General features: G+C 42.1%; 3 protein-coding genes across 4 annotated transcripts in view; 1 reads left to right on the forward strand and 2 right to left on the reverse strand.

The window, feature by feature from the left end:
- LOC118430585 (methyltransferase-like protein 27) overlaps nt 1-2371 on the reverse strand; it is a 4783-nt gene extending 2412 nt beyond the window's left edge. Inside the window, exons 1-3 of the mRNA XM_035841552.1 lie at nt 2215-2371; nt 1508-1626; nt 586-711 (exon numbers count right to left, since the gene is read on the reverse strand). Coding sequence (XP_035697445.1) covers nt 586-711; nt 1508-1626; nt 2215-2233 — 264 coding nt within the window. The 5' untranslated portion in view covers nt 2234-2371. The remainder of the gene's footprint in view (nt 1-585; nt 712-1507; nt 1627-2214) is intronic.
- A 2940-nt stretch (nt 2372-5311) lies between these two features.
- On the forward strand, nt 5312-12255 carry LOC118430757. Its single transcript, XM_035841775.1, has 6 exons — nt 5312-7819; nt 8187-8302; nt 9834-9946; nt 10564-10721; nt 11304-11456; nt 11871-12255. Exons 1-6 carry the CDS (start codon nt 5366-5368, stop codon nt 12189-12191), a joined length of 3315 nt encoding a protein of 1104 aa, XP_035697668.1. The 5' UTR covers nt 5312-5365; the 3' UTR covers nt 12192-12255.
- Nucleotides 12256-14847: 2592 nt separating this feature from the next.
- Nucleotides 14848-19627, reverse strand: LOC118431075. 2 transcript variants are annotated; one of them, XR_004832924.1, is made up of 9 exons: nt 19463-19627; nt 17472-17587; nt 17260-17317; nt 17000-17073; nt 16596-16700; nt 16129-16203; nt 15713-15787; nt 15477-15591; nt 14848-15422 (listed from the first exon to the last, which is right to left on the reverse strand). XR_004832924.1 is itself a non-coding variant. In XM_035842158.1 (8 exons), the coding sequence occupies exons 2-8, from the start codon at nt 17544-17546 to the stop codon at nt 15568-15570; spliced, it is 486 nt and encodes a 161-aa protein (XP_035698051.1). In that variant the 5' UTR covers nt 17547-17587; nt 19463-19627; the 3' UTR covers nt 14848-15567. The 2 variants fall into 2 exon arrangements, 1 of the variants encoding a protein (XP_035698051.1); XM_035842158.1 differs by having other exon boundaries at nt 14848-15591.

The raw sequence follows: 19627 nt of genomic DNA on the forward strand, positions 1-19627 counted from the left end.
TTCTAAACTCTCCTCTCTTTCTACATTGAACAAGCATTACAAGCAAGAAAATTACATTTCAACCATAAAGAGCCTTGACATTCGTAGGGCAATCACACAACTCAGAATTAGCTGTCACAAATTAAATATAGAAACCGGGAGATTAAAAAAATCCCTATCGACCAGAGGGTTTGTCCATTCTGTCCAGAGTTAATTGAAGACGAATATCACTTTATGATTGTATGTCCCAAATATTCTGAAATACGCAATTCTCTATACAGAAGGTTGTCATTTTATACACATTTCAATTTATCTCAATGGACCTGAAGTGCAAATTCAAATACATCATGACATGTGACAATCCCTGCATGGCAGATATAGGAAAATATATCAAAGAAGGTTTGGATATTAGAAACTCCTTAACTGATTGTAAAAGCTTCCAATGATTGTAAGAAGCTTATCCCATACTACAACTCCTGTATTAGTTAGTTAAGCTATAGAACTGTAGTTATGTAGATGCCATACTTTGTACCTCGTACAATTGTTGTGCAATAAAGTTATCTTGTCTTCTGAACTGTGGGGGTTCTTATCCCATGAACTACTTACCTCCTCCGCACAGAGTCCAGTCCCTGCAGCCACGTCCAAAATACATGAAGATTTTCTGTCCCCCAACCATTTTGCTAAAGCCTCTGCGCATATTCTTGGTCCCTGGTAGTCCCTTTTTGCGGTTTCCTGACAAAAGGGGAATATCTGTTTAAACCATCGCTGCTGGATGCTGCTGGAGGTTGGGTGAACCGTACAGAAAATTCAGAGAAATAGGTCTAGGTACGAACCTGAAACTAGACCTTATTGCCGGTGGAACCTAGTAAATGTACGGTACTCAAAACAATTGTAAATTTCGCCAGAAATGATCTGTTTGGTGAAGTATCCAACTCCCACTGACGTTTAAAAAGTCTGTATTCAAATCAAATCAAATCAACAATGCTAAGTTTGACAGTAGAAACTTGGTAAAAATTACTATAAACACTACTCTACTTCATTTGTCATTTTCTTGGGCCGGTAAGACCCAAAACTTGTAGACACCTGTCGATATAATCTGTTCATTGTCTAATCGGTCCAAGATCCGGTCCCATGATTTAATTTGTCAGGTCCGGTTTTTTCGGAGCGGTCCAACAAGAAAAAACCATCCCTACAGTGAATTCAATCAAGCAAACAACTAAAACATCCGTAAATCGTATGGTACGCAACACGGATTGAATGGCCATATCTAAATTTTATTCTACTGCGGCACTGTTGCCGATTTTTTTTTTTACAATTTAGATATTGGCACAACGTAACAGTAGCCTGACTAAAATCGCGCCCCTAGCGGCCGGTCCTACGATTGCCGCCGCTAAACGTAACAGTATGACTTAGAAGACAACAAAATACACAAATTCGTTCTTTATCTCTTGACTTCGTTGAATAATATTTCGAACCCCGCAGTGCCTCACCGGTGCTCCTAGTGAAGTAATATACCACCATTACGAACCTCGTCATATAGCTCGGCAAAGCTGTCATATTGGGCCACCATCTCGTCTTTCGTCATGCCGTCTCTCATCTGACCAAGAGCTGTGTTCTCAAACAGTGGGAGGCCAGCCATGATGTTTCCTGCAAGAGATGGTCTCTAATCAGTTACATTTGTATTTTAGAAAATGCTTAGTCACATGCGATGTGAACAAGTGTGGAAGACCAGTCGGAACTTTTTCACAGCATCGATAAACAGGATCACTGCGCATCATGCAATATGCATTCTGGATAATTCCAAAGTTCAAGGTAAAAACATCTGAACATTGTTATGTTGATCATTGTTGAGCATGGTCCAAGTAAAGAGCTTTTACCTGGTAAAAGCTCTTTGGTCCAAGGCTGTGTTTTTAAACCTCGAAACGTATGCCAACGCCCCCAGGCCAAAGGTCACGGAAAATAGGTCATATACATATAGTACCTATGCTGGGTTGCAGCGGCTTTGTGACCATCAGAACATAAAAAATCAGTAGTATAACTTTCGATGCAGCTTTCAAACCCTGTTTACAACGACAAGAACTCAGCTTTCTCAAAGTCCTACCAGTTACCTGTGAGATAAAATGAATCTTAGCTTGTGGTTGTGCTGACACCAGTGTCACGGAGTCGCTTCCCGGCGCGGTCTGTTTGGTAATTACCATATTGTGTTGAAGTTCCGGGTCGAAGTAGATGACTTACCGTGATACGTCGACGTCATACACCTCCTTGGTTGCAGACTACAATCATGATACAATTGTGTTCTTTAATTCGCGAACTACGAGGTAGTACAATGGAGCAAGCAAATCGCACTGACTTGTTCGTGCAAATATTGGACTGGTCAGCGATGTGCCTGTATACGCTACGTGGCACCAGGTAACACAATAGACACCTAGCGAAGCACTCGGAAATGACATGCTGCTAACCGCCTGAACATGCATAGCTCTCGCCCACAACCACTCTATGTATGTCCTCACATGCACGTAAGCACAAAATCAGGATGGCGTATACGTTTTATAAATATATGGTGACTGATACGAGGCAACAAATATTAAATTGAATGAAGTAATGTTATAAAGAATTGAACGGATGGTCACATGATCTCAAGTCACTGAGTACAGGAAAAGAAAAAATGTTCCGTTAGTATTGTTTACTCTTCTGTCGATGCAGAATACATTGACTGATGATGATGATGTTAAACCTTGTCTTGTTGAGAATCTTTTTGCCAATTAACCCCTTAGCTGGTTACTCAATTAGATCAGTAAAACTGCTGCTTCAGATTTACCTCCCCAATCAATCGTTGCGGCCTTGCCCGGCGGTACGCCACATTTAAATGAGAAATCCCCGAACCCCAAAAGATACTGGACCAACATACAGGCAACGTATATGTACAACCCGTATATCAACGGGCTCAGTAGGATAATGGTTTTAAAAAAACACTGATAAAAGATATGGTATGAGGAGGACACCTGCATCTGCACAACGTTAAAGGTGGTATCCACTGTACTTAGGCACCGGTGCGGCACTGCGGGGTTCGAAAGATACTCAAGGAATTTCAGAGATAAAGATAGACGAATTTTCTTACGTTTTGTGTTTTTGCTGTCTTCTAAGTCATACTTTTACGTATTACGCAATATATAAATCAGATAAAAAAATCTGCGACAATAACACAACATTGTCACAGTGAACGAACCCCGTAGTGCCGCACCAGTGCCCCAGGTGCAGTGAGATACCACCTTAACGGTTCCCTATCGTGTACCACAGATGTCAACAAGTGGAGTGAACGAACGCATACTGTCGGCTACTACTGAAGAGTGTTATCGAACATAGATCATAAACACAATTACGTTGCCTCTTTTAGACTGTAAGTCACATATTTGGAGTGTTTAAGGACTCCTTTTTTCTACTTTAAGAGGGAACATGTTGTATGTTTGCAACCTTTTTCCCAGGCTTACGTTGACGATTTGTATGTATTTCACTCCATTTTGACATTAAGTATAACAAGGAGAGACGTTTGATAGATATCAATTTAGTGTGCTATAAAAGCACCCACTCATTTTCTTGCTATCTTTAAGTGATCTACATTTTGTTTATATACGTAGCCCCTGTATATTTGTATGTATATAGAGTTTGGCTAGGATACTTTTGTTTGTATGTTGAAAAATAAAGTGCATTTAGATCTAATAAGAAGACTCTAACTGTCTCTTCAGCATTGTTTAGCTGTCAGGTTGAAATGATGAGTTGAGAAAAGGGCATTACAAATGTCTTCACCCATATTGCAGTAGACAAACATTCATTGCCCATTCAGTTTTGCCTTCACAATCCAAGACAAACGGACCGATGTTATAAAGAATTTTGTCAATAGTTATCATCTAAAAAATCGATTTGGCCACCCATGGGAAAACTGGCTATAGGTAGCCGTCTTGGGCAGGGATTGGGATCTTGCCCGGTCCGCATTCAACCTTGCCATGGCTGCGTTGGACAGGTGGCCGTCTTGGGAAGGTCGCTAATACTTGCGTTGTTCAGTATACACAATCCATTGCTCAGCAGAAGTTCGTTCAAAGGTCCACAGAAAGGCAGAGATAGTGTCGAAAATATTCCAATCAAAATCTTCAAAATAAATTCGGGATCGAGAAAAAGCGGACGTTATGACCGGGCGACCGGCTTGAAGAGATGACCGCTTGGGCATGTTTGACTCGTGCTAAATGTTGGTGCGCCAGGCTGTGTTGGTGCGCCAAAGTGTTGGTGCGCCAGGCTGTGCCTGTCGTGTCGCGTGCCACCTTATCATCTGTAACCGGGCGAGTAAACACGCGCTGTTTGTTCTTACATTATGGTTGGGCGACACCTGCCGAAAGGGCAGAAGGTCGATAAAGTATGCAGAACCCCCCGTCTCCCACCGGTTGATCTGTGCAAGGTCTTTGTTTTCTTTCAGAGTCAGGCTAAAATCCAAATTTTGTCTCAAGAAGTACTAGTTTAACGGTCAGATTCCGCGAGAAAGCTACTAAGTTGTCCGTTGTCGTTCCGAGATGTGAAGTACCATGGAGCAAACAATTGAAGACCTGTAAGAATTTATATGTTTATATGTGTGAGTCATCAAACGTTTCGTGCCGACTATGGCTAAGGGGGTTGAGTTATCAAACACAGATCATAAACACAATTATATAAGGTGATAACTGTCTGAGTATGCTTTTTTCACGTTTTGAGTGCTTAACTGCCCTAATTAGGCCTATGTGAAGAGGAAACATGTGAATGTTGACAGAAATTTCCCAGCTTTGCCGATGATTTGTGTACATCACATTCATGACGTTAAGGTCAAGGAATAAGTAATGCTGCGTATCAGAACATACCAGGTTACCACAATGACACCTATCCTGTAGAGGTTTCATCATTACTCAGATGTGTCGTGAAGAACTCCCTGAAGAAAGATAGCCGCTAATTTCTTTGCTAACATTACATAGGGGAAGATAGTCACGAAAAGATTCCGATCAGAATCTTCAAAACACTGTCTGTGCAAACAGTTTAGCCACAATTACGCCGTGGAAGATGAAGTTTTTTGGCGGCATTGGTTGTCTTTGGGTGAGACTTTGCATTCAGGGAAAAGGGATCTTCCCTAACCGGTACAACGTAACATTCCCTACACAGTAGAGAATGGAACTCCCCTGGTACTACTCAACTTATCTCTTAGTGGTGCCAGGTAACTCTGAACACCTGCTCTGCCGCGATCTTTCCCAAGATACCACTCGTCCCTACATAAACAGTGACGATGAGTGCACTTTGCAACATTTACTTCACAGAGCGCTAGGCGCGCCCGAAGGCAAGCTAAAGCCGGCTAAATGTCGTTTCTGGTTAGAAAATGCGCGCTTTTCTAAATCTGACTACGACAATGTACCTTGCGGCAGTTGTCCTACCGCTCGTCCTAGCCTTCCCGGCGGTTAAAGGCCCTAGGTATAGGGAGGAAGGAGGCCTGTTCAGTGCTAAAGGTATTGTAGATGTACAGGATCGCACCATATGGATACGGCAACCGACGTCGGAATACACGCGATTAAACGATGGGGAACAGAGAAGCTGCAAGACGGTGAAGAGAAGCATACATGAGGTGGATGACGAGATATCCAACCTTTCGTACTGTCTCCCGCATGGCACTTGTGAAGGCCACTGCGGCGAACCCGACCCAAGCAACCTGTACTACCAGTCGTATTTCAACTGCCGTTGTGACATGGACTGTGAGATTTTCCAGGACTGCTGTCCCGACTACTCCACGGTCTGTGCCCATCACCACGCCGAGGAAGGGTCGGGCAACTCGGACCCTTCAGCCGCGGACAGACAAGACGAGGCAGGAGGTGCTGAAGGGAGTCCGCCTTTAGAAAATTTCGACTGTGTCAAGATTTCTGGCTATTACCAAGACACGTACTGGGTGGTTACGCAATGCCACCCGAGCTGGACGGACGGGGACATACGGAGGCAGTGCGAAGACACCGACAACATGGACTTTCTTTCCGTGTTTCCCGTCACGGGGGAAGACGGCTTTACGTATAAAAACGCCTTCTGTGCCCAGTGTAACCACATGAAGAACTTCACCTTCTGGAACGTGTATGCGGGCTGCAGGGAGAGACCACCCGACAGCCGCGACCCTGCGATCCTGCCGTCCTACCTGAACCACTCCTGTCTGGTACGCATACTTCCTGAACGTGCGGAGAGACCGCTCCGCTTCTGCGAGCCGGACCTGGTCACCTCCTGCCCGCCTGACAGTAACTCAACCATCGCAGAGATCTGCAAATCATACGAGTCTATCGTAGTAGGTGGGGACTCCAAAGGTCCACTGACTGCATATAAAAACAGACACTGTGCCATTTGTAACGCGGTCCACAATGATGATCTATTCTGTCCGATATGGCGTCGATATGGCAACGGCTTTTACTGGACTTTAGGCATTGACCAAACTTCCTCAAACCTACAAAATAACCGACGGGTGAGCCTCGGTGAGTCCGGAACGTCCATGGACATGGACTTTAGCGGCCCCTTAGGGTGGCTACCCGCGGCTTTTTCCGTGCTCATGGACTTCGACCCAGTGCGGGGAGAGAGCTCTTTCACATACACCGATCTCACCAACCCGGCGGCTGACGAAGACGTAGAGATGGTGACGTGCCAGGCTGGCCAGATCTACGACCCCTTCCTGGCCATCTGCAGGTCCGTGTTTTGCGGCGAGGGCTTCTCGTACGACTTCTGGAACAAGATGTGCGTCTCTAACCAGAACAGTAGTCATGTCTTGCAAACTATACACATAACACTGACCATCCAGATTCAGACGTACTCGTCCCTTGTGAACGAAGAACTCGAGCATCAAGTCATCGGAGCCGTAACCGGTCTCTTCAACATCAGTCAAGCAGGACTACAGTCCATCAATGTGAACATCGACAGTCCTTGGCAGCAGGTTAACACCAGTGCATCTTCGGGCGAAAGAATTCCGCCAGACAGCAATGTCCAAAACGGTCCTGTAGGAGAATCCTTCTTCAGTATGACGTTTTCCTTAGAAATACCAATAACTGATAATTTTATGAATGGCAACTATAGCTATTTCTTAGACAACCTGTATGCAAATCTTGAGGACTTTGACTTCTACATTGCCGGCGTTCCAGTCAACGCCATCGACTCCAGGGAAGACGTCGATGTTGACTCATTCCAATGCCGAAACGGAACCATACCAAGGGTATACGACTTCATGGACTTCGTTTTCATGACCGACCAAGAAAACAACACCATTCTACATGTCAACTCCACGTGCAAGTCATTTTCCGAAGACGAGTTCACAGTGTATTCCGTCAGCATGCATGCCTCCAAGTTCGGAGAACTGACGACCCAAATCGCGCAAGTTCTCGTGTGCGTGGACGAGACTTCCTGCCCTATAGTTCCCCTGAACCAGTCTGAGTACCAGCTTCTCCCGAACAATTCTCTCCTGTATCTTTCCTGTGCCTACGGAGACCATCTTGTGCCTCCAAGTGACTATTGCATCATCAATGGACACCCGCATGTCGTGTTCTGTGAAAACAGTACTGCGGATTCCGGGGTAGACTACCAACCTGTAGAGGCCCCGACCGCCATCACAGCAGACAGGGTCGTGACGTTTGTAGCCATGGTGGTGTCTCTCACAACCCTGGCCGCGACTATCGTGACGTACCTCCTCTTCTCGTCCCTCCGAACTCTCCCAGGACTGACCATTTTGAACCTCTCCACCTCCTTGTTCCTCTCCCAGGTCGTATTCCTGTCGTCTGTAAACAGAGAAAACATCTCCAGCGACCTGCTTTGCAAGGTAAGGTACAGACTCCTATCCGTAGGGGCCACATACATACTTAAGTTTTCTTGCCTTTACCCCAAACCGTACTCTATTCAAACATGAACATATTTCTTTAAACTGGTAAACTCATGTGTCTGATATTTGCTGTTCCGGACCTATATCAGAAACCTATAATCAATTCCCCCTTTTCTATCGTTCATTACGGCATGTACCACTTCCTCATGTTAAACGCTTTACATAAGTAAGTAGTAAGTAATTACCTCATAAATGCCATCAATATGTACAAATGGGTTGTAAAATATTTTGGGATGAAATCGTTACGCGTCCATTTTTCCTATCTTCTTCTGAAACACTGAATGTATACAATGTCTCACTTCTGTAGGTGACAGGCATGGGCATCCACTACCTGTATCTGACGTCTTTCTTCTGGATGAACGTCACTGCCTTCATGGTGTACAAGACCTTTGTGGTGGAGAAAACTATCATCGTTCGCTGCAGGTGACTAAGTCTGATACATCATTATCTTAGTCATGATAGCTAACGTTTGTTAATACATTTTTCTTATTTGAGACATATTTCAAATGTATGTCATGTGCATATAGTGAAAGTTTGTTGTAACTTCTTGCCCCTGTGCTAATAATATGTGCAGGTAACATGAAGGACCACAAACAGTGTATAACTAGAGTTCGGCGACCTCATACCTCCATGAAAATTTAGAGCTTTCGTAAATTTCATGCAATTGACTAACACATTAACATAATTTATGCATGGTATTGTTCATCATTGACTAACGTACACATGTCACAATTATAAAATTCCCATTATTAATCATAAAGCGTTTTTGCAATTTTTACATAAATTATGCAAATAAGTTCCTCATTACCATATTTGGTATCTGTTTATATTCCACCTATCATAGTTAACATGTATTACATTTATTGAAGTCCAGTTATTGAAAACAATGAATTATACAATTTCCTCATTAATTATGCAAATTAAGTCCCCATTTGCATAAAATGTATATCATTATGAACATCTTTGCCTAAGGTACCCGCATGCCTAATATGATGCCAATCCATCAATCCTTTCTGCAGTTATCGTCTTTAGAATGTCTTGACAAAAACGGCCCTGCAGTTCCGAAATTAAATGTTAGGGGGCTGAAACCTGCCCCACTTTGTCATGACACTGCAAGCTATCTACCAGCCAAATGTCAAGACCATATCACATCCAGGACAAGAGATACATTGAAAAAACTGCCATGATATAATATCCTCATTAATTATGCAAATGTACTCCTATTTTGCATAATTAGTATTTAATCTTGTACAACATTGTCTAAGGTACCTACATACCAAAAATCATGAAAATCCGTTGTTCCCTTCTTGAGTTATCCTCGTCAGAAGTTTTTGACAAAAATGCCCCTGCTATCCCCAAACTAGACGCTAAGGGGCCCAAACTTACGTAAAATTTTCCTGAGCACAAGAGCTATCTAATGCTTAAAAATGTTGACCATAGCATGTTCAGAACACCGAGATGGCAAAACCGGAAGTTGCGCTGCAGTACCAAGGCCACACACCAGGGGGCCCAAAATTGACCTTGACCTTCGTCTTCCCAACCCCTACCTACATACCAAATATCATCGTAGTCCATCAAGAGGTTCTCAAGTTATGATGACCACAAATATGCGGACACACAGACACACACACAAACACACACACACACACACAGACACACTCAAAACTATACCTCCATTTTTTCATGGAGGTAACAATAATGCAAATGTCTTTTCTAGTATGAAAGCTAACTCTAGATTATGGGTCTATTGGGTGCAACTTCTTTTCCTAATACAGTGGAAGGCGAATGACCCCACGTTTTCTATCATGTGTGGGTTTTGTGATGTTAGACGCCTTAGACGGAGAACTGTTTTTATCACAACATATTTGTATCTTGGCTTTTGTTTGATTTTCATCATCAGTTCTGAAACAAATTGTTTAATCTTATGCGCTTTCTTCTGTCTTGTTGGTCTTAGGTCAGACCACATGAGGAAGGCGCTTCGCTACATGGTGTACGCGTGGGGATGTCCTCTCATCATCGTCTCTATCTGCGCAGTGCTGGAGTTTGTGGACGTTGGCCCTCTAAAAGGTAAGCATCTCGCGAATCCATCTTCTCTCCTTTACCAATGTTGCTCCTTCCATTTGCTAGTTATCGGTTTATCTCTAGTAATATATTGGAAATAAAGGTATTGACTTCTGCATCAAACATTGTTTCATGTGTCGTCGCGTGTAGCATAACTGGACCCGAGTGCTTGACTCGAGTTTGATACTCGCCTTATACCCGACGTTGTGCCCTTGGAAAGGGCACTCTCTAAGCAGAGTGTAGGCTAATGCTGTTTTTTAACGTTTTTTAGTCGTTTTTATCGGGCTTTCTATTTTGTGTTTTACCTTGCTGTGTTAGATAAAATAGCAGCAAAATTGAAAGCCCGATAAAAACGACTAAAAAACGTTAAAAAAAACAACCGGAGTCTAACCTCTGCTTGGAGAGTAACTAACCTTTCTCACTTCACCCAGGTGTAAGAATGGGTAACTAGCGTCTGACGGGGAGGTAAAAATAGTACATGTACCTTTACCTTCTGTCTGTACTGTACTGTACTGTGTATGTGGCGCTCTTACAATACGTTACTAACTTGAGTGCAGTGCCACATTGCCCTGGTCTTTCCCAAAGCAAATAAAACAAACATACAAACATTCTTTCTCCTGTAGATGTCGGGTTTGGGTATGGAGGCACGGTGACGTGCTGGATATCACAGCTGTATCCCCTCATCTTCGCCTTCTTCGTCCCGCTGGCCATCATCATCGTGGCCAACGCCATTTTGTTCATCATCACCGTCATCTCCATCAACAGGACCCGCTCCGTGCAGGTACGTTGTCATGACGACGGTATGTCTTGGTCATGATGTAAACATCACAAGATTTACTTAAAGTCTATTTGTTACTAGCCCTGTACTATTTCAACACACGCTTTTCCTGCACATATGTTGTTGTTGAAAAGTGTTGTCTGTTGTCCTTATGTTCGCTTGCTTTTGCATTTGACTTCAGAAATTTCAATAACTTACTAAAACATTAAAACACGTCACGTCACCGAGAACACGCAATTGATACAATGCGATCGGCGAGACACTATTGTAACAGGAGATGCCTAAAGATGGTACCCGCCCTAAGATGGCACAGATTTTCACAGTGTTTGCCGCTTGTAACGCGCTGCGCGAAAGGTTCATGAACCATATGTATGCATTTTTATTCAAGTATGTTCTTCAGATGAATGTGTCAAAAAGTCATTCATCAAAACTAGACCACTCTCTGCCAACTAGCGATGGATCGCCATGAGTTCGAGTGCGTGAAAAAGCGTGCCATGATAGGGCACCTTCCGTTAACAAAAATGTATAGTGACAGAAATAACAGATGTAATGGAATTAAACATTGTTCTTTTCCCCATTTTCCAGGGTAAGAACGCCCGTCAGAACGTCAAAGTGTACGTACGCCTGTCCACGGTGATGGGCTTCACATGGATCTTCGGCTTCTTGGCTGTCGTCGTCAACGCTCGGATCATCACAGAAATCCTGTGGTTCCTCTTCATCATCTTCAACTGCCTTCAGGTAACATTTCCGAACACCATGCATCAACTTTTCTATTTGTTTGTTTGCTTGCCATGTGTGTGCGCGAGTGTAGTCTGCAAACAGGATCTAAGAGAGGGAGAAACGACGTTTTTTTCCTTGTTGGAAAAAACGGATTCTGGACCGATTGGATATATATAATGAACAGATTACACATGTATACCGGCAGGCGTACACGTGTTTGGGGGATTGCCGGTCCAAGAAAATAAAATAAGAGCGAAGTAGAGGAGAGTTGATAGTCATTTTAACCAAGTTTCTATACTTTCGACACATTTTTACCAAGCTTGAGGTCCGGACCTCTCTTGACCTTGACCGCACCTGTACCTGAATTTTATGTACCTGTCTCCACCCCTATTCTATTATATCATTATATTAAGGAGATGTGTTGCTTTGCAGGGTGTCTTTCTCTTCATCGCTTTCGTCTGCAACACGAGAGTGCTGAACCTGTACAAGAAGAGGCTGGGCCTGAAGCGTAAGGGTGGCCAGTTGGTGAGAGGCATGAGCACCCCGCCATGCAGTCCCATCAAGAAGTCCCCCACTGAAACCACTTTGGTTCCGTCCACTCCCCCTGTTTCCATCAACACAATCTCCGAGAAATGCATGAAAAAATCGCCGAGTCAGACTTTTCTGATTCCCCCGTGTTCCTTCGAGTTTGAACCAACACCTCTGTACCCCCCTCCCCAGGAGAACGAAGAAGACATTGTCACCAGGCTTTAATTATCTAAACAAAGGAACGAAACAAAAACGAATTTCTGCGATGACAGTACTGGAGCTCATTTGATAGATGTCATAGATGGTTCTCAATAACACCCTAAAATCCAGTTGATTGGACGTTTAAGGTATGGCGGCTGAGACACCAGAATTCTCTTCGAGATATGAGGGTGTAGTTTTCAGAATGGCTGGGACCGTGCAATATTGCTTGTGCCTAGCTATCTTTATGATGGGCAAACGTAGACCATTATAATGGAGTTTAATATTGAGTTTGATAGAAGACAGGCGCCCAGTACTTGCAGCATTACAACACTGAAGATATTCAATGAAAACGGTACTGCGTAGCTAAGGCCTACGTCACATTTCCTTACCGGGGCCCGGCCGGTCAGCTTTCGGGAACGAAAAGTATAAAAAGAAGACACCAAACTACACAAGATATAAAGAGAATAGAAATGTGCACTTTTTGTGTATGTTCTAACAAATTCATGGGTATTCTTCGTTTCCACGAACAGTCCGGCCGGACCCCGGTTTGAAAATATGACGTTAGCCTAAATGGTGCGTTTAAACGTATGATGGTAAACGTTATTTTCGTCCCATGATAAAAACTAGGTGGGTTGTGTGTGTTAAACACGCCTGTGTCCTGTGTCCTCATAACGCACGTATCACTTTTCCTGGCGCAGCAACTATGTATCCGGTCGGTACAGACTGCACGGAAGGCAGACAGCTGTATACTTGTAGAACCGACATGAGTAAACAATGTTAATGTAGGACAGTTTACATATGATCGATAAAGCACGCAATGTAATGTACACCAAAATCCGTTTGTAGTTTGTTTATATTAAGTTCTTAAAACCCCACAAATCATGTTACAATGTGCTGTATATCATTGAAACACTTATAAGTTTTATTCTAATCCTAGAGAGCCGAAATATTTCTTTAAACCTAGAGAATGAAACAAAACAAATATCATTCCCTGATAAAACAAAACATGTTTTTGTTTTTATAATCAAGGACACTCTGGTACTTATCTTTCGTGTGCTAGGAATAGTCTACTCCACATTTGTATTCATTGTAAATAAATATGTATATTACAATAAGCTAATTACTACTGGTATTTGCTTTAGTTTTATAACCAAAGAAGACATGTTAGAGAATGTGTTAAACACGAACAGTTATATAGAGAGAAATATGTATGTTGTCTTTGTTAGTGTCCTGTGGACAGGACGTTTCTTCGTTGGAAGTGTATTTAGAAGGTCGGCATGTTATTCTTTGTCTTACGTTACATATCGAATGGTCTTGATTTCTGTATCCTTACATACTTACTCTTGACCTACCAATGTGAATAATGTGAATAAATGTAAATATTAAATCTTTCCCATTGTGATATGGCTTCTTTTCATAGCAATACAATATTGTTGTCAGTTATGCTATGCAGCTATATTTATCCGGTCAGCTCTTTAAACAAATAATTCTAAATTGAATCTTTTTTTTTGCTGATCGTGCAAACGGAAAGACAAGTAGCTTCATTATGTAGTATGTTGAAATCTTTGAAATCTTTCTTTGAAATCTTTATTCATTATACCACATCGCAGACTTGGTAGTTGGAACAACAAAGTATGAATTATGATGGTATTTACATACGGATACACACGTTACAATACACATGTTACAATATCAAACAAATAGCTTGTGGTACAACGGACTTGTGGGAGGCAGCGGACTTGTCTTCGGTCATAGTCAAAGTGCGCCAACTTCAATATTTACGATGCCGCTGTTAACTATAGTCTTAGTGGTTCTAAAGTAGAATAACCTCTGTCTAGACAAGTTGATGAGTGTACTAACGTCTTAGCCGAACCGACAATGTGACTTAGCCAGATGTTACCATAGGTGGCGAGTAGTGCATGGTAGTGCATGTCTGGTGTGACGCAATCAACGTTAACGTTGAATCAGATAAATCGTCCGCTATCTTGAATTTGGTAAAACGGCGTAACAATAAATTCAGATAGTAGCTTGCCGAGGAAAAGCTCCACCAACGAAAAGTCGCGTTATGTTTACAAAATGATATCAACGTCACAGGTGTCTTACATTATGTCTAGATCAATTTCTCTGTTTTGTATAAAATCGTAACATATGTACATGTACCAGGAAATTATAAGGTCAAAGGTCCACACAGGACCTGATTACACACATAGTGCACCCATCAAGTACCCAATGTAACCACGCTGCAGATGATGACATAATTGCCACTTACGCCACAACAAGGGCAACCTAAACAAAGCGACGTACTTCCCGACATCGCTTTAGATTTAAAGAGTGTTTCATCCGGTCATACATTTTCATAAAAGGCGTCATTGTTTTATGGATGGCGAAGGCACAAGTGCTCAGCTAATATTTGATTTCGAAGAGTGGTAAATTTTGCGTGGCAACAGTAGACGTCAAAAAAGGTTTCCTTCCTTCGTATTTTTCTTACACGAGTTCGTATTTCCAAATTCTAACAAAGTAACTGCGCATGCGTTATATTCTTATAAACATTACGTCATAGAAGGGCAAGGACGACCCTATGGTGTTGTATTCATTTCTCTGCTCCTACATTATTTTATATAATTTATTTCATTATTTTCTAGACTCAAAACATGATTTATTTTACTTCTAGTTCCAAATTCATTTTATATCACCAAACATCAAATTAACGAAAAAGACGATTACACAAAGAGAACAAACATCATTTGCTCAATACGTTTGTTGAGAAACATTTGAATGCGATACATCACAAACATAAATCTAAATCTATATTTCTCACTAAATGAGAAAGTCAAACACTTTGTTGTACAATATAAAAAATATTCTAAGCTAAGATGGAGCTTTACTTTAGATATAGTTCATTACAAGCCATATTTCATATCAAACGACAAAACACCTGCCCGAAATGCCGCACAACATGATCAAAACGGCGACTGTTACTGGTCCCTAGGTCTGAGTATTTGAATATCGGGTCGTCTTTCCTTTGCAGTGGAAAAAGTATTTTAGAAATTTCAGTTGATGTTGTATCTTTTCCTTAGGGCCTTTAATTCAAATACTACATGGTAGTTCTTCTTTTAAAATCATGTTATGCGGCACAACTTTATTCCTTCATTTCGAAAAAATATGACTATCTTATTAACCTAAAAAGATTTACAAAATGATAAATTTTAAACTTAAAAAGCAGACTTCTGTCGGGCAGCACTACAACTTCTCCTAGAACAGATAAACTAGAGCGTGATTATTTTTCTATCACAACAGAAGAAGAATAAATCTGTGATTTGTAGTAAACTTTGTCTAGATCTGTATGTACGATGACTTCGGTATGGACGTGGGCCGGCGCTCAAGTTGCCCTCTTCCCTTGCTACGCCCGGGCTTCGGCTGGCGGCTGGAATAACGAAAAGATTACACTCAATTAAAAGTGACTCAGTTTAAGGATTCCTGGTTGGCTTTGAATCGACCTATCAGAGAACAGAATGTCCATGACATGGTGTATTCACGTGACCTACCTCTCCCCTCGGGACCCTGATCTCCTCATCTCGGAGGTTCTGGCAGTGCGAGACGACAACCAACAGGCCATAGACCTGTCAATCAAACAGAAATTAGCACATGCCTCCACGTTGTGATAACGTGTTACCAAAGTCAGTCATAATGGTAACTTTAACTGTAGTTGAAGTTTGGGCCAGGCTTTTTTGACGGGTGACATATGGTAACAAAGTTAGAGGATATAACTTAAGTATGGATCCTAAAGCAGAGAAAACGGAAAGAAAGCATGGCGCATACGACTTAACACTTAGCATTGTCGTCTTTCAAGTTTACTTTGCCATGAAAGCCATAGGAGTTAGGACCTTTTTCTAATAATAACAATATATGTTCATTTTGCATCACAGATTCCGGTCTTGTTATTCCATCGACATGTTCTCACCATGATTAAGAGTACAAAAACGAAGACGATCCAAGTCCCCGCGTTGGCACCTTGGACGATCCCAGCTCCAATCACCTGTAAAACATCGATCATTCCATTTACAATTACAACTGTAGAAGTTAGCTGCGCGACAAAAATAAATCTATCATTCCGTTTCCTAGGATTACAAATGGCAGACACTATTTATCATCTGTTTCACAGAAAGCTGCCTATAAAGGGCCAAGCGGAGGCACTTTGGAGGCACTGTAAACTTCGACAACGAAAACGTGCTTCCAAAGAAATCCAACGTGCCTCTTACAATGGCGCTATGTTTTTGAAATTAAAATCCGCGGTGTCTCCACAGTGCCTCCGCTCGGTGAGATAGGCCCTAAAAAACGTGAACGTGTATTGATACAGTCTGACTGCTTTACATTTTAATACTTGGTCACACACATGTTGGGCTACCGAGAGAACGTACTCGCACACACCTTGTTGCTGTTCCCTGTGACAGTTGCCACGATGTTCTGTATGAGAAGAATCAGCAGGTAGACAAGCGCCACCACTACCCACAAAGCACACATCCACAGTACGTCCTAGAGGAGAGGAATAGGTTAAACGCCTGGTAAACGTATGGTAAGCGTCTAGTAAAAATTTTAATTTTCATCGCAACATAATTGCAGAGAGTACATTGCTGATGTTTATTAATTGATTTTATGAAGATTAAAATACGTTTCGTCAGCAACAGGACTAGATTTCATCATGTAACTTGCGACGTTAAACATCAAGCACAATCTTCGTCACCTCACCACCTTGTCTTTCCTGCAGTTTATTACTATTTCGCTAGGTAGCGCCATTGCACTGTGATTGATACTCGCTTTTCTTTTGTACTCACATTGTACGCCCCTATGATGAGGAACACGTTGAAGATAATGAAGATCAAGTCAAAGACCAGACTGGACCAGGCGACTGGAAAGAGAAGTGAAAGCACTGAGCTAAGTAACGTTATTTATATGTACTCCAAGACGTCCGATTAACTATATAGGACTGTTAACAGCTCACAATTGCTTAAAAATGGAAGAATATAATGTCAAAGAGTTTATGTCTTTATATTTAAGCAATGAAGACACACGTGGTCATCACGTGAACACATACCTCCACCGTATGCATCTCGGTATCCAACCTTCACACCAATGTCCACAATACAAAGAATCTGCAAAAAAAAACAACCTAGGTATAAATAACAACACATTCCACATAGCACACAAATTAATAGGAATACATACAACGAACATTAGTAACAAATAAAGGTATATTTCTGTGTTATTCAGAACTACTATTTCATCTATTTGTCACAAAATACTCACCAAAAAGATAAAACCTGTGATAACAGAGCCCAGCTTTACAGTGAAGATACAGCAACACGACTTTAAGAGCGTCATCTTGAGTCCCTGATGCCTGTGTTGTCACTCACCACCACCAACTGAAACGACACGGCATCTAATCAACGGTGCAACAGCGACCTCCAGCGACATTGTACAAGCTACATGCATCAGAACATCTATCGTACGATGGTTTTATGAATTACATTACATTATGAAATCAATTCTGCATGTATGGTGTGAGTTGTCTTTCAGTTATATTCATGATTTTAGAGGGCGGCGGAAGGCAAACATATTTGAATTATCTTCAGGATTTTCTTCCCTTTCTAGTCTTCACTGATTCTAAACATTCTAGAAGAAAGTATATTCACTAGATATCGCATTTTCTTGTCGACGCCTAGATCTCGAAAACGTCCATTTTGGTGCAGTGTTCGCTGATAGCCCAACTTTGGACCCTAAGTGCTCTACAAGAAGAATGTCTACTAAATAGCTTTAGAAAACCTTGGAATATACAGTGTGGGTAATTGTTAGGTACAAACTATACATGCCTTGAGGGTAGTCGCGTCCCAACCACATGTACCGATAATATTATTTCGTAATTCAAAGGCCGTTGGCTATATAGCGTTACGAACACTTTGGCTTTGAAAAGACAACCCTTATAGTTCAAAGACACCATATTACGAGCCCTGTCTTACAACGTGTTTCTGAATTGTAAACAGTTCATGTTTAAACGGTGGGGTTTACTCAAATGTCCAGTCGTCTGTTCGTGGCGCTTGGACCCACTGTTACAATGTGTCATTCCAAAATGCGTCCTGTCCGCTGTATCATGGGACAATCAATGCTATCAAATCTTAGTATGTACTAGTATTCAACATGAGCATGTTATGGGCCAAAAATTAAGAGTGTTCTTCAAAAATGCTACCTTCCCTATTTGAATATGCACTCTTTGTTTTGTTCACATAACGCTTTGTTATTCTCGCAATGTTCATGAAGGTGAGAGTTTAGTAAGTGATCCTCTTAAGAAAATGAATGGATGTCCCCCCGTGGCCCGAGGCGGGCGCCAATCGTAAGGCCTTGGCTGAACACAACCGTAAAATGTTCGCGCTAAGAAAGGCGTCTCAAATTTCTCTTCGCGATGATTGCAGCTAATTGGAGCGTGGAAGGTTGGAATCCCAAGGAGGGGAGGGGGGCTTGACTGAAAGTTTACTAAATCGTTTTAGACATTAATTGATAGCAGCACTACGATACATGATAAATCACAGCGACTTTGTGTCTATGTAGAGTCCTTCCTTCGTCCCAATATTCCCTCAAAAGGTTGGACTGGAGAAGTAATTGAATTCTTATCAACATATTTCTAATACTTGGCTCTTTTGCCCGAGACTGGGAGTATAGCCAGTCCAGAATTTATGTCGGTAGCACTGGTTTCTAAATTTGGTAACGGTTTCAACGTGTTTCGACCTAACGTAAAATGTTAGCCTCGGGCAATCAGAGACCTGTCTTTGAAATGTTTCCCGCCAGGCATGATAAACACTGTCCCAAAACCACAATTATCCTGCTATCCTCGACAGCTTAGCCCAAAATCTAGATCCGCACAATACAAAATAGGTCAGATAGTGCGATGGATGATAGTTGGTAGTACTCTACGTTTGTGGCTGGTTTGTGTTACAAAAACTCTAACACCAAACAGTCCGCCAATTAACATAACGAACTCAAGTAGAAGATCATATCACAAAGCAAACGGGAAGTACTCACTCCGAGAGGAGTGTTGCACTGCAGTATTGTTCGAAAGCAGCAGATAGTCAATAGCACACGACACTTAAGAACCCTCAGATGTCATGGTCACCCAATAGATCAGACTTTCTTCGTCATATTCAAGTATCTTCCCGTAGAGTATTTCTTCTCGTACAAGTACAACAGTGCGTCATTAGTATGAAACAGAATCAGAACAGGGCCCAGTCTACACTGGTTCTACGCACCTGCTTCCGCAGAGGACGTCTCAAACAGACAGGCGTTTTCTTGTAAACCAAAATGTCGGACGAAAACCTACAAAACCAAGGTCTGTTGCTCGTTAACTCTGGGTGTATCTAGACCACAGGTTCAGTAACGTGACCTTATCAGGGATGAACCACTTATGCACGAGG

This window comes from Branchiostoma floridae, chromosome 14 (genome assembly GCF_000003815.2).
Source record: "Branchiostoma floridae strain S238N-H82 chromosome 14, Bfl_VNyyK, whole genome shotgun sequence".
NCBI classification, from domain to species: domain Eukaryota; kingdom Metazoa; phylum Chordata; class Leptocardii; order Amphioxiformes; family Branchiostomatidae; genus Branchiostoma; species Branchiostoma floridae.